The sequence below is a fragment of the Rana temporaria genome, chromosome 10 (genome assembly GCF_905171775.1).
Source record: "Rana temporaria chromosome 10, aRanTem1.1, whole genome shotgun sequence".
Lineage (NCBI taxonomy): Eukaryota > Metazoa > Chordata > Amphibia > Anura > Ranidae > Rana > Rana temporaria.
Genome location: NC_053498.1, coordinates 71,753,185 through 71,768,672, shown reverse-complemented (window position 1 = coordinate 71,768,672; position 15,488 = coordinate 71,753,185). Strand labels below are relative to the sequence as shown.

Below are 15,488 nucleotides of genomic sequence, written 5' to 3'. Positions count from 1 at the left end.
GAAGCCAAAAAACAATAAAATGCCTCATAGCATGGTACCGTAAAAATAACCAAATCACTTTTTTTTTTTTTTTAATATATGGGTTCAAACTAAAAGTTAAAAACTCTACCATCTGTAGCGCTCACCCCCGAAGGAGCCGCTGGTTATAGATTGGGATGGCGTGTTACCTCTGTGAGCGTCTAGGGGTAGATGATGATGAGAGACGCAATGATGGAATGTCCAAACAGCAGGTGTCTTTTCTTGTGCTTTATTTTACCCAACACGGTAAACAATAAACTTGAGGTAGATAGCAGAGGTATAAAAGGGAGGAGAAGTAGCAGATTCAGGCTCAACAATATGGAAGCAGTCCTGCTTCCAACGACACTTTACTTTCGTCGCCACTCCAGCTGGAGTGGGTATAGTGTACCTGGACAGGCCTCTCACACCGACCTGGCAGCCAGGGTATCACTCGGTACTTTGAGAGGATCCGGTCTCTGCCACAGACCTGGCCTCAGAACTTAGGATATGGAGACTATTCTCCTCAGTAAACTTCTGCTTGCCTAGATCTCTCTCAGGTAGTTTCAATTTGGTCACCGACTGACAGGTGGCTAACATCCACCCCCTCAGTGTCCGGTTACCTCGATCCCCGGTGGATTGTCTAGGCCCTGTTGGACCGCCAGCTTCTCATTGGCGCTCCTCAGACGGACTCCCCACCGAACAGCTACACTTGCTTGGGATCTCCTCCGAGTTGGGGCCCAGTCGATTACTGGAGCCCCGCCACAGCTTTAAATGTTCCGGGCCAACATGGTCCCGGAACCAGGAACACCGCGTGGCACGCGCACCCCAGCCTGGTAGGCCATATCGACGGGGAGCCGTGATGTGTGGTAACCCTGAAGGTGGACGCCACACTAGGAACAAGAACCCCGCCCCATCGCATCTGCTCCAGAAGTACCCTCTCCCAGCATGCCCCGCGAGGGAAAACCCCTCCTGATTGGCTGCTGGCAAGAGACACCCCAGCCTGGACTTCACTGGCACCACCTGTCGCTCCGGGGTGGTATAGCACCCCAGCAACAACAGAATGAGCCCACAGCACAGCCCAGCCGAAGCAGAGACCCAATTTAGACAAATCAACTGGATGAGAGCTAACTAACTCCCTCAACCCCCTTAAATTTAGAATAGCACCTGTACTAAAAGTACACAGGCACTACACATCAAAACGGCAATCTACAGTGTGTATCCCTTTTCAGCAGCTCTCTGTTCTGGGTCTTAACACAGGCAGCTGTTGTGCGCAATCCACCTACTGCTCGTATTCCACTTACTCTGCTAATGCACACACATGGACTGGCTCAGCCCCTGACATGTTTCATTGGAATGATGACTTCATCTTAGGAAGGTCACTTTTAGGCAACAGCTGTCACTGTTACTTTATTATTTTGGTGTGTTTTGATTGCCATAAGCGCCATAAGCCATTGCCATTAGCGCACGTACATTTTGGTTTATATCTTAGCTTTGAATAACCCTTGGGGACTTCAATTCAGTTGTTGCATACAAAATCAGCTTTCAATAATCTTCAATTTGTAATACAAGTCCAAGATCAATGTTTTTTTTTTAAATTTTGAGCAAAATAAAAGATGTTCTTCCAGAAAGATGAGCAGAGGTGCAATATCACCATGTTTGGTTAATTTTTATTTACTAAAGCCCAGTGACAATATTTGATCATCTACCTCCAGGGTATGTAAAAGCACATTTTACTATCACCTTTTATTCCATATGGGATCTGATTAAAACACCCGGGTTTTTCTTGTAAGCTAAAAGCTAAAACCGTATATATTTTACCAGCTGACTAGCGCATTTGCCTTATAGCACAGGGAACCTGGGTTGTTGATTCTCACCAAGGACATTGTGCACTTGGGGATTGTCTGTTTTTGCGTACATGTGTTTTGGAGTTTTTTTTATACACTTTGATTAATCTCCCACAATGAAACAATATATTGGCTAATTGGCTTTTAACCAGATAATGTGTGGATGACTATAGAAGGGAATATCAGAGTGTAAGCTCCTTCCGAGGTAGGGGAATTTGTTTAGGTATGATAAACCTCACCTGCCAAACTTGATATTTTTATTGCAAATGCCTTTTAAGTTATTAGAAAATTTATAATGAAATTCAAAATTAATAATATTTTTATTGTGCTATTGTTGATGATCTGCAAATCTAGCATAAATATTGATCAAAGTAATGTTTTCCAGCAGAGATAATGGGAAATATGTCTTTTAGAAAGGTGCAAACATGCTGTGTGCATGCCTATATCGTTTTTCCTTACTTGTGTTTTATTTTTTTGCAGATTGTGTCCGACAACAGTTTTGAGGTTCTCAGAAGAGTTTTTGTTGACTTTGAAGGAATTAATCTGCGTAGAAAGTTTCTGAGTGGTTTAGAGTCAGAAAACATACATATGATGATTGGTGAGACTTTAGACAACATGGGAAATCCCAGATTTGCAGGGGAGGCATGCCATTAGATTGCATTAACAGTTCTATAGGTGTCTGCCGATTCCTGTTATAATTATGTTCATCCATATAAAGGGCAACTGACTTCAGAATATTAAACTAATACAAAAGGTGCGCTTGGCCACAAACATGAAGAGTCTAAATACTGCCGCAGATAGTGAATATATAAGATGTGCTGTGATTTGACTGTCCCAAATGCAAATATTCAAATGTGAAAAAACTGTCACTAGAATAGTGATCTAATGCCGCGTACACACGATCGGTCAATCCGATGAGAACGGTCTGATGGACCTTTTTTTATCAGACCAAACCGATCGTGTGTAGGCCCCATCGGTTATTTATCCATGGGTTAAACAATGTGAAACTTGTTTTAAAATTAACCTATGGATACCTAACCGATAGAAAAAAAAACGACCGTTTGTAGGCACGTCCATCGGTTAAAAATCCACGCATGCTCAGACTAAATTGGGGGACAGGAGTGCTCGTTCTGGTAAAACTAGCGTTCGTTATGGAGATAGCGCATTCATCACGCTGTAACAGACAGAAAAGCGCAAATCGTCTTTTACTAACACAAAATCAGCTAAAGCAGCCCCAAGGGTGGCGCCATTGGATTTGAACGTCCCCTTTTATAGTGCCATTGTACGTGGTTTACGTGACCGCGTTCTGACACGATCGGTTTTTTAACCGATGGTGTGTAGGCACCATCAGACCGTTCTCGTCGGATTGACCGATCGTGTGTACAGGGCATTAGTATTCTACACATAATTAAAACAAACTTAAAACTTGTATACAAAACATGTGAATACTTAATCAGGAGAACCTGTTAGAGCCGATTCACATAGGGGCAACACGACTTCCAGCACGACTTTGGGAGGCAACTTGGACATGACTTGAGTATTAATCATCAGGCAACTTCAAGTCGTCAGACTGCTGAGTGCCGGCTGTTGCTACCTCCTCTTCCATCCAATGCTAAGAATGGCTGCGCATCCGAAATGTCTTCTGATGGATCGGAAAATAATTCCTGTGACTCAAGCGAAGGGTATATAGTGGTGGAGGTGGTGTTGGTGGCGAGCCACTCAACCAAGTCTGGTTCCAGGACAGGAGGCTTTCCAGTGGCCAATCAAACAACAATCAGCTCTGTGGGAGGGGGAGGGAGGGGTTTGCCTGAGAAATGTATGTTATGTTCCTGTATTGTTGCTTCAGTTAATACAGTGATCTGACTTCTGAGGCAACTTCCATTGAAATCAATGGGTACAAGTTGCCTACAAGTTGCCTAGAAGTCGGATTGAAGTAGTACAGGAACCTTTTCTGAAGTCGGAGCGACTTCAGTAGTGTGTATTAAGACGGCTCCATTCACTTCCATTGATTTTCTCAACCACGCGACTTGGGACGACTTGGGGCAACTTCAAGTCGGATCCCAGGTCACCGCTGTGTGAACCGGCTCTTGCAAAAAATGTCTGTTTTCATCAGATCTCACCCGATCGGATCCGCCGTGAACTGATGGGACGTACCACCATACGTCTGATTTTGGCGGATCGAGTCAGATGTCAGCAGACATGTCTCCGCTGACATCCGACCCTCCATAGGATTGCATGGAGCGGCCGTTCAGGTCCGCCAACAAAACTCACAGGCGGACCTGAATGGTCTGACCGTGTGAAAGGGGCCTTAGGCAGATTTAAGCAACTTTATCCGTACTCACCGATGCAGCCTCACCCCGTGTCCACCAATGCAGCCTCACCCCGTGTCCACCAATGCAGCCTCACCCCGTGTCCAACAATGCAGCCTCACCCCGTGTCCACCAATGCAGCCTCACCCCGTGTCCACCAATGCAGCCTCACCCCGTGTCCACCAATGCAGCCTCACCCCGTGTCCACCAATGCAGCCTCACCCCGTGTCCACCAATGCAGCCTCACCCCGTGTCCACCAATGCAGCCTCACCCCGTGTCCACCAATGCAGCCTCACCCCGTGTCTACCAATGCAGCCTGCCCGTGTCCATAATGCTGCCTACCGGTGTCCATAATACAGAGGAGAGGAAGAGCATTGCCGGCCGGATAATAAGAGTGCCGAGGGACATTACTGGAACAGCTTTGATTTCAATTGCCGTGTTTCCGCTGCTCGGCGACACATACATCCCCACCCCCTGGCCGGGGGAACTTTGATTCACGTCACTCGTCCCGGTATTGGATGGGTGATCTGTCTATCAAATTCCCCGGGACCAGGGGCAGGGCTGTGTGTGACAGCGAGTGCGGGGAACACTTGGCTATTGAAATGAAAGCCACTACTAATGTCCCCCACGTTCTGATCGGCCGGCTCTCTCCTCTCTCTTCTCCTCCGCAAACGCTGGGAGATGGACTCCCATACCACCTGACGGCTGGCGGTGCTTGCCCCCCCCCCCCCCCTCGCTCCCAGGCAGCACTTCCTCGCCAACCCTCAAAATCCACTCGCAAAATGTGAGCAGGCGAGTGGATTTTTTGAGGGCTGGCCTATAGTTCAATTTTGCTATGCTTTTTCATGTCCTCATGATTTTTTTATTTTATTTTTTATTCTTTACAGGTTCTATGACAGTAGACTGCCTTGGAATGCTAAGTGACTTATCGGATTGCGAAGAGAAGCTCTTTCCAATCGGATATCAGTATGTATCTTTTTTTTTTGTGCATGAATTTATGAAATAATCTTGTTATACATTGACGAAAGAAAAGATTCATAGCTCATATATTTTTGGACATTTTACCATTCTAAATACCAGCACCACAAACGTCTAAACTCTTTCGTTTTGAGAATTTTTACCAGCTTCACATTTTGTATTGTATACACATTTCTACGTTTAATTTTGCTACATTTTGTATATGTAAATATATGTTCTGTTGGCTAGGTGTTCGCGAGTATATTGGAGTACAAACGATGCACGAAAGCGCTGTGTGTATACCTGCAAGATTCTGGAGTGTAGGCCACCACCCTCTGAGCCTGATATTAATAGCACCGTACATCATGAAGAGAACCGAACTATTGCTCACAGTCCTCGGCTTCGGGAGATGCATGGTAAGATTTGAGGAAACACTTGGGCTTCAGTTTTAGTATGGTTTATATTTTCACACACTTAGGATTGTGTTTTGAGCTTGCCTATATCATTTTTAATAGTGCCGATTACACCATTGCATTTTGTCATATAATTCTTTGTGGTACGGTGCAACAAATTCCCACTCAAGTCTATTACCACATCTCTGCTTTCATGCAGTAAAACTCATGAATTATAACGCATGCAAATTAATTTCAAGTAGAAAGCTTATTGTTGCCTCTGTGGTTGATTCACATCTTTGCTCTCCTGTTTTGTGTGTTTTTAAAGAGTAAATAAAAGATTAGCACCTATACATAAGGGATGATTGATTGAGCCCTATAATGGAAAATAATGGAGTGCGACTTCTCATCTTATTCTGAGAATGCTACTTGCCTGGTCTCCTAATCTGATATTCAGGATTCAGTAATTTGATCCACTGACTTGCATTAAAATGAAATATGTGGAGAGCTGGATCAGATTTTTGTTTCGCCACTTGACTCCCAGGCCTATTCTGACACTTCTCACATAAGTTAAAAGAGAATTAATGGATTTTTTCCAGTTTCATACTTGGGTGGATGCAGAATCGGATCCTGGTGCATCTGCACTCAGAAACGAGCGATTGAAGCAGGGAGCTTTTTTTTTTTGATCGAAAATTACTCAGAATCCCCAAACATAATATGTGTCACACTGTATTTGCGCAGGCATTTTTTTTTAAACACAATTTTGGGGGAAAAAATACACAATAGTGAACTTTTATTGCACAAAAACACAGTATAATATCCGATTGTTTGGTAAAATCTAAAAGAAGATGTTATGCCAAGTAAATAGATACTAACATGTCAAGCTTTAAATTGTGGACGCTCATGTAACGGCACCAAGCTACTGTACTTAAAAACAAATCTCCATAAGTATGCTTTATAAGCTTTTACAGGTTACCAGTTTAGAGTTATAAAGGAGGTCTGGTTATAGTATTATTTCTCTCATTATAATGTTTGTGGTGATACCCCTTGTGTGGTACAAACCAGTGGCAGTGCATCCATTAGGGGCGCTCTTTTGCCACCCCTTCTCTCCAACCACCCCCTATGTGGTGTACTATGGATAGATTCATGCATTGCATTCATGCATTTGTGCCCATCATATGCAGACTCTGTGCCCATCATATGCAGCCAACTGTGCCCATCATATGCAGATGAGGATTTTGTCACTTCCAATTTCAATCTCATGTAATCAAACCATTACCAGCTTGAACAAGCATCTAATCAAGCCAATCTTGGTTTGATCAGGTGCTTTGGAGGGCAGAGGAGTGAACTGGGGTCTAAATGACCTTGGGTGTTAGTAAAGAGTACCTTCACTGCCCACACTATCACAAAGGATGTTGTTTATTCCTGAGAAGGTGTTTGTACCAGTGACAGCTGGTGCTCAAAATTTTTGGGGGGGCGCAAATAAACTGATATGCAGCCAGCTGTGCCCATCATATGCAGCCACTGGATATGCAGGAAGAAGACACGCACGGAGGATGCATGGAGGACACAGAGCCACTGCGGCACTACCCGTCCCACAGCTCACTGCTTGTCCCGCTGCCTGACCCACCACTACATTGGGGTAAGTGCAGGGCAGACAGCGGGCGGGGGGGGGGCACAGTGGCTGCATATTATGGACAGAAAGACTGCAATGGATGGAGCACAGTTGGCTGTATTTGTGGGGGACAGTGGCTGCATATGATTTGCACAGTTGGCTGCATATGATGGGCACAGTTGGCTCCGGTGAAAGGGCGCCACAGAATCCGCAGTGAACTAAGCCACGATCGTTGGAGCGAGAGGAATAATTCTAGCAGAAGATCTCCTCTGTACCTCTAAACTGGTAACCGGTAGAATTTTTTTAAAGCGTTGCCTATGGAGATTTTTAAGTATATCGTAGTTTGTCTCCATTCCACGAGTGTGCGCAATTTTAAAGCATGATATGTTAATTATCTATTTACTCTGTGTAACATAATCTTTCATATTATACAAAAAATTGGGCTAACTTTACTGTTTTTGGTATTTTTAAGTAATGAAAGTGTATTTCTTCCGAAAATAATTGCATTTGAAAGATCTTTGCGCAAATATAGTGTGACATAAAATGTTGCAACGATCACCATTTTATTCTCAAGGGTCTCTGCTAAAAAAATATATATAATGTTTGGGGTTCCAAGTAATTTTCTAGCAAAAAATACATATTTTAACTTGTAAGCAGCAAATGTCAGAAAAAGGCTTTGACATGAAGGGGTTAACGACTTGCCGACCAGGTTGGCTCGGCTGCGCAAATCCCCGTAGGTGTACGTCAGGCCTGTACACGATGATCTGTGGGAGCGCGCACCCATTGCCCAGCGGGGGAGGCAATCAGCGGGTCCGGCAGACTCAATGTATGCCGGCCGCCTGCGATCGTTCCCCACAGTGACAGAGCAGGGATCTGCCATAGTAAACAAAGCAGATTTCCATTCTCTGGGATCATACAGAGATCCTGTCTTTCTGCTATGCAGGAAGACGGATCTGTCTATTGTCCCAGGGAGCCCATCTGCATATTTTTAGCACTGATCATTGTACCAATGTCACTGGTTCCCAAAAATAGTGTAAAAAATGTCAGCTAGGTGACCAATCTGTCCGCCGCACTGTCTCAGTCCCGCAAAAAATCGCTGATCACCGCCATTACTAGTAAAAAAATGAATAATAATAATAAAATACCATAAATGTTTCCCCTATTTTGCTATAACTGTTGCACAAACCAATTAATATATGCGTATTTTCAAAACAAATTGTAGCATGTATATATAAAAAAAAATATTGGGTATGTTTTGTAGCAGAAACTAAAAAATATTTTTTTTGTTTGCGGAAAAAAATAAATACAGAGGTGATCATATACCACCTATTTGGGTAGAGCATTGAACGGCTGCGCAATTGTCAGTTAAAGAAACGCAGTGCTGTATCGCAAAAAATGGCCTGATCAGGAGCTCAAGTGGTTAAACTCACTCTACCGGGTTTTTGGTTATTTCCTGAACATTTTAGCACCAAGCCTCTGTGGCCCAGTTTTGTATGGCCCCCATCTGGCATCTGGTCCTTTTTTTGCCAGAAATCCGCAGTATAAGAGGGGAAAGGGCTCCATTTAGCATAACCGTCTTATTAATGTTACAGGAGAACTGTCTTTGACTAGGCTGTCCTCTAAATCTCACGAGTACATGTACTAGTGATCTCCACACCCCCGGTGTTGCCACACAGGTCACATGACCAGTAGATACGCTGTCCCCATAGACTGACATGTTTTGTCTCAAGGCAACATGAGGCCCCGTACACACGACCGAGTTTCTCGGCAAAATTCAGCCAGAAACTCGATCGGAGCTGGATTCTGCCGAGAAACTCGTCGGAAGCCGACGAGGAACTCGTCGGGCCAAATAGAGAACATGTTCTCTAGTTCCTCGTTGTTCAATGAGGAAAGTTGGCCCGACGAGATGCTCGGCGGCTTCAACACAGAACTCGACGAGGAACTCGATGTGTTTGGCACGTCGAGTTCCTCGGACGTGTGTATGGGGCCTTAGACTTCATCACAGCAGAGCTTGTTGCTTTCATTTTCAGCCATCTATGTTGGCTTAGGTTGAGGCCTCATCTAATGCCATCTCTGTGTGTAAGATCCTTCAGGCTGGTCTTTGAGATGCACACAGTCCCCAAGTTCTGTTTTTTTTTTTCTTTTCTTTTTTTTTTTGTGATCCTTTTTTATGTTCTTTATTTGCTGCGGACCACAGCTCAGTTGAATTCTTTTTTCTTTTTGGCTTTTAGTCTTCCTGTGTCCCTCAGTGGACAAGATGGAAATCAATGGACAAGATTTAAAATAGAATGCAATCATTTTCTTGTAGTCCATTGAGTGGCATAGGTCCCACCCCTCTGTGCTTAAAGTGGAGTTCCACCCATAAATATAACATTACATCAGTAGTTTTAAAAAAATGTCATTAGTCCTTTACGAAAAAAAAAATATTTTTTAGATGCCTTCAAAGTGTTGTTGCTAGGCAGAATAGTTAATCTTCCCTCTTCCTGCACCTAGGTGCTTAATGCTTCCTAACCTACACAGCACAGACTCCTGGGAATGTAGTGGGTGTAACTTTCCAGGGGTCTGTGCACTCCCCAGTCTCAAAGAATCATGTGACTTGGACAGCACAGGTGCTGAAACCTGATCTGACACTGCTTGTGCAGCACTGAGCATGTGCGAGATTTGCAAGGCTGAAATCCAGGAAGTCATACAGTCTGGCTTCATGATGCCCACACTTAAGATGGCCCCAGTTAATTTCTATTTTATAAAGTCTCTAAATGCTGTAACAACCTAACAAAACGGACCTTAGTTTACAGACTAACTTTACTAGAATACATTAAGCTTGTGTATTACAGGGGTATTTATATTTAAAAAGTGAAATTGTGGCCGGAACTCCGCTTTAACATCATATTGCTGGTACTGTTTTGCTACTAAACTGAGACATGCTTGAGAGAAGGGTTATCCTGAGCGGATGAGGGGCCCCCCACATCTAGACCCCCACCCTATGTGAATGAGTATGGGGTACATCGTACCCCTACCCATTCGCCTAAAAAAAGGTGTCAAAAATAAAAACGGTACACATTTTTTTGACATGGTAAAGAAGCTCTGGCGTCCCTTCTCCTTCCGATTTCTTTTTCCTCCGTCAATGTCTTCATTCTCCAGTTCTTCTCCTCTCATCGCTGATGATTTCTTCTGCTGCCGGTTCTCCCCTCTCCGTGTTCTTCCTCTGTTGTTATCTTGACGCTCTCTCCCAGTGTAATGCCAGGGCTGCTGTGTGCCAATACTTCTAAAGCCAAGGGCGGGGCCATCCTATGATGCCATCTGGAGGCTCCACCCCTTGTGATGTCACCGCTCCGGGGCATGAAGGGGACATCACAAGGGGACGGAGCCTTTGGATGACATCACTGGGTGGCCCCCCCTTTTGGTTATATATGTATTCGCACACGGCGGCCCTAGCATTAAACCAGGAGAGAGCGTCGAGAGAACATCGGGAGAAAAACAGAGGGAGAGAGGAGAACCGGCAGTGGAAGAAGTCATCAGCAGTTAGAGGAGAAGGAAGACATTGCCGCAGGGAGAAGAAATCGGAAGGAGAAGAGACGCCAGAGCTGTTTCAATAAATTACATTGTCAAAAACCTGTGTACTGTTTTTACTTTTGACACTTTTTTGGGGTGAATGGGTAGGACCTGCCGGGCTGGTATTTTGAAGGGAACCCCCTCCCGCCCTTTTTTTTGGCTTGAGGGTTCCCCTTAAAAAGCGTAGAAATCCTTGTCATTCCTAAAAATTAACTTGTTCTTGTAAAAATCTTTTCTTCCAGCATTGTGATCTAAACTGATAGATAGATCTGATACATGTGCAGTAGGTACACAATGGTTGTTAATTTAACATCATATCTAGTAACAAAATAGTTGCAGGTTTTTACATGTGTGCTTTGGGTAAATGTTATCATTATAAGCACATTTACAGTATGATAGTATATATTAATTTACTCCTTTTTTCCAGAATTAAATCTTCAGGAACCAAAATCTTCTGGTCTCCCTTCGCCAGAACCACCACCTTGTAATTCAGTTTCTTTGACTTCTTCCCGGGCTCTTGGCAGGAGCAGGGTTCGCCACAGATATCCCCATAATCAGCGCTCTCCAGGACCTCGACCCCTTCCGTCAGCAGGTAATCGTTAAAGTGGCTGTCTGATGCAGTAGTTGATCATAGTTGCAACTATGGGACAACATTTTTACACACTACAAAAAACTGAACACATTTATTATCATAAACAGTTATTAGTTATCACCTTCTGGAAGTCCTTAATAATTTAATAAATACCAGCAGAAATGGTCCGCTTATGCACTTTACAATATGTTTCTTTTTTACTTGCAGGTAGCCCTGTTACCCATGAAATTGTGACTGTTGGGGATCCTTTGCTTTCTTCTGGATTTCGTAGCATAGGCTCATGTAGGCATAGTGTCTCTTCAGTACCACAACTTCAGAAGTCACGCTTGATTTCTCTCTCTCAAACTGACACTACAAAGACGAAACTACCCATTGCAGATACTATTACAGACCACAAATCTAACAATATGGAGTCAGGCGGAGCATCTTCGGCTTCTCTTCAGAGCAGTTACTCACCAATTGATGGCCATGGAATTTCAATGGAAAAGGGGGACAAACAATTGGAAACACGGAAACCTAGCTCCTCAGTCTTGAATGTAAAGGTCACAACTCCCAAAGTCGAAAAGGCAAAGTCAGCTGCTCACAGAAATTGTGATCCTGCTATTAACCAAAGCCCTAAAACACATCAACCACAAGATGTATCTACCCCCGATTTTAGCACAGGCAGATCCGGTACTGGTAAAGATGCAGCATCATTTGTGTTAACTTCCAAAACGACTTCTGCTCCTCAGCAAAATAGGGCAATAAAAAGGGAAAAGGATCAGCATGTAATATTTTCTCTCACAGAGAAGACGGTTTTCCTTGAAGAAGTCAAAGAAACTCATATACCTGTTTCAGTGACCAAAGAAAAACTGCCAAAGTCAAAGAGTCTGGTAAAGGATCATACTCAAGAAAAAATTTCGGGTAAATCTGTTTCTGACTCTGAACACTCATCAGGTGAGAGCCAAATTCAAGCAGATACTAATGGGAAACATTCAGCGTCGGAGGCTGTGGGTTTAAAAGGGCGTTCACACAACAAAACAGAGACCACTGTGCACAGTGCAGTGGCTTCACAGTCAGAGTCATCAAGTGGTGACTACTCAAGTTCTAGAAATTTAGACCAACAAGCATTGTCTCCTGGCAGAATTACAGAGCTTCCAGATGCTGTGAAGTCCCAAAATAGCCCTGAAGGCACTGGAGAACTAGGTACAAACCATACTAGCTCCAACATGGACTCTGAGAATCAGGATGGCACTGCTTACCCACAGGACTCAAACATACTTCTCCAAGATGGAACTAAAACCCAAGAAGGCAGCTCATATAAAAGGCGCTATCCAAGGAGGAGTGCAAGAGCCCGCTCTAACATGTTCTTTGGATTAACACCCTTGTATGGTGTACGTTCTTATGGCGAGGAAGACCTTCCATTTAGCAGCAGCACTCCAGGAAAGAAGCGTGGAAAAAGATCAGCTGAAGGTCAAGTGGATGGTGCTGATGACTTGAGTTCATCTGAAGAAGATGATCCTTATTACTTTAACTTTTCTAGGACTGTAGTTTCTGCATCTGGGGATGAAAGACTAGCAGTGCGTTCCCTATTCAGAGATGAAGGAGACCGTCATAGAATAGCCCAACTTGATGGTGTTGATGATGGGACAGAAAGCGATGCCAGCATCAATACCACCACAGGAAAGTCTAGCCACTCTGGGAAAAGGGCAAATAAACAAAATGGAGCAGAAAAGCTGGCTGCGTCAGAAGAACAGTTGGGAAAAGTTCATGCTGGTAAAGGCAGCAAGGCTTCTGACACCAAAATGGACAGTTGTAATACTGTAAAGCAAGATGCACTAGAGCCACAGATGAGCTTGGAAGCTTCACGACGAAGTCATGGAGCCGACAAAAATATCTTGGACACATTTAATTCAGAGCTGCTGAAATCTGATTCTGACAATAACAATAGCGATGACTGTGGAAATATTCTTCCTATTGACATTATGGATTTTGTGCTGAAGAATACTCCATCCATGCAAGCACTAGGAGAAAGCCCAGAGTCCTCTTCCTCTGAATTACTAACACTGGGAGATGGTTTAGGATTAGATAACAACCGTGGAAAAGATATGGGCTTGTTTGAGGTATTCACACAGCAGCTTCCATCGTCCGAGCCAGTAGATGGTGCTGTGACATCAGAGGAGCAATTTGAACTACCACTAGAGCTGCCTTCTGACCTTTCTGTGCTCACTACTCGTAGCCCAGCTCTTCCTAGCCAGAACCATAACAGATTAGGTGTAATTCCAGAATCCCAGTTGTCCCCAAATGAACGTTCCTTAATGTCCATGCCACCATCAGAAACGAGCAGGAAGAGGGTGACTGTTACAGAAAAGCCTGTGGCACCTGGTGAGGGAGATTCATCCCTATTATCGCAGAGTGTAGACAGGACAGCAGAGGGTCACATATCTGCAGATAGATACATGGCAGGGCATATGGAACCAGAACATATTTCCAGCCCACCATGTGCACAGGTAGATCATTCAGGAAATCAGGAACTAAGACGAAATAGTGGTACCCCAAATTTGCAAGTTCCAGTGTCGCCCACTGTGCCAGTTCAAAGCCAAAAATACATCCCAAACAAATCAGAAAGCCCAGGCACATCTCAGATGTCGACTAGTGCTGTACAGAGCACTTCGGCTCACCTTAAATCCACCGCAGAAAAGTTAGTAGTTGTTAATCAGAATATGCAACCTCTGTATGTCTTACAGCCTCTGACTGGTACTGTTACACAAAAAATTCAGCTTACGTCGTCTGTACCTTCTGGCTCGAGTTGCCTTGATGGGGATGTACCAGTGTTAAGTTCTGTGGGAGGGGGACTAACTTTAGCCACTAATCTGAGCCCTTCATTAACCTCAACGTTTCCACCTGTAAGCAAGGGTCTTCTCCCAGTGCCTCACCACCCACACTTGCAATCATTTCCTGCTGCTCCACAAACTACATTCTTGCCTAGTCTCACTAATCAGCCTCCAGGTCTTCTTATTGGCGTTCAACCCTCATCTGACCCCCAACTTCTAGTTTCAGAATCCAGTCAGAGAGCAGAAATGAGCCGTTCTTCGAATGCTCCATCTGCTGGTACGAACAAGAAAAGACAGATTTCTCGCTTACAGTCTAAGAAAAACAAAAAGTTGGCACCTTCTGTTAGCCCAGGATTGAGGCATGCTCCTGAAGTGATTTCTAACATGACACTTATTAACTTCTCTGCTCCGCAACTTGCTGGTAGTTTACCCACGCACCCTAATTTGATTGACCTCGGCAGCCTCGGAAATACGGGACCTCATCGCAATATACCTAATATTATTAAACGATCCAAGTCTGGAGTTATGTACTTTGATCAGACTCCACTGCTTCCACAAAGTGGGGTAACGTCAAACTCTGGCGAAACTGTGCCTGGTATTATTGGATTGGATCCTGGGCAGCTTACAAGTAAAATGCCTGCAATTGCTACTGGCTCGCCAGTTCTAAATGTTGTGTCTATGCAGACTACTGCCACAGCTTCTCCAGTCACTGGTCATGTTACTCTAACTAGTTCTGGCATTTTGAGTCCTTCAGAAATTGGACCAGTCAGTAACTTTTTAATCAAGACAAATCCACAGAGTTTGGGTATTCAGGACAATCATGTGACTCTGCCTCCAGGCTCTGGGATTTTCTCCCAGGGGCCAACTGCAGGGGCTATGGCAACTACCTCTAGCATATGTGTAGTGCCCACATCTCATCCTGTGGCTATGACACTGGCCCAAACGGTGAATGATTCTGACTGCCTATTTCCAGTTGCTCATAACATGAACAGACTTATTAGGACTCCGATTCTTCCCGATCCCGCTGGTAGTTCAGATCACAGGTCCTCTTCTGTGCAGCCACCGCCTGACTCAGAAGGAAGAATAATCACAAAAAACACCACTTCAGCAGCTACTAGCATGCTTAGAACAGCTGCAACTATCCAGAAGACAAAAAGCAAGGGGAAAAGGCAGACCACAGGTGTGGACAAGATAAATAAGAAAAAACTCAAGACTTCACATTCCAGACAGAGCCCAGCTACAGTAAAGGATGAGAACCAAGGTGGCAAACAGTCTGCTTCGTTCTCCTCAGGGTACGTTTTTTTTTTGCCTCCTCTGGCTCAAGTTTACTTGTGATACAATTGCAGTGGGTATAGAAAAGAAACACCTCCCTTTAAAATAATCACATTTTGTTGCTTTGCAGCCTAAAATGAAGAC

The 15,488-nt window shown here is 44.2% G+C and overlaps 1 protein-coding gene across 1 annotated transcript in view; it reads left to right on the top strand.

The window, feature by feature from the left end:
• Positions 1–15,488, top strand: part of KMT2A (lysine methyltransferase 2A) — a 179,454-nt gene that overhangs the window by 124,990 nt on the left and 38,976 nt on the right. The window contains exons 23-27 of the mRNA XM_040325444.1: positions 2,322–2,439; positions 5,039–5,117; positions 5,358–5,524; positions 11,095–11,259; positions 11,467–15,364. Coding sequence (XP_040181378.1) covers positions 2,322–2,439; positions 5,039–5,117; positions 5,358–5,524; positions 11,095–11,259; positions 11,467–15,364 — 4,427 coding nt within the window. The remainder of the gene's footprint in view (positions 1–2,321; positions 2,440–5,038; positions 5,118–5,357; positions 5,525–11,094; positions 11,260–11,466; positions 15,365–15,488) is intronic.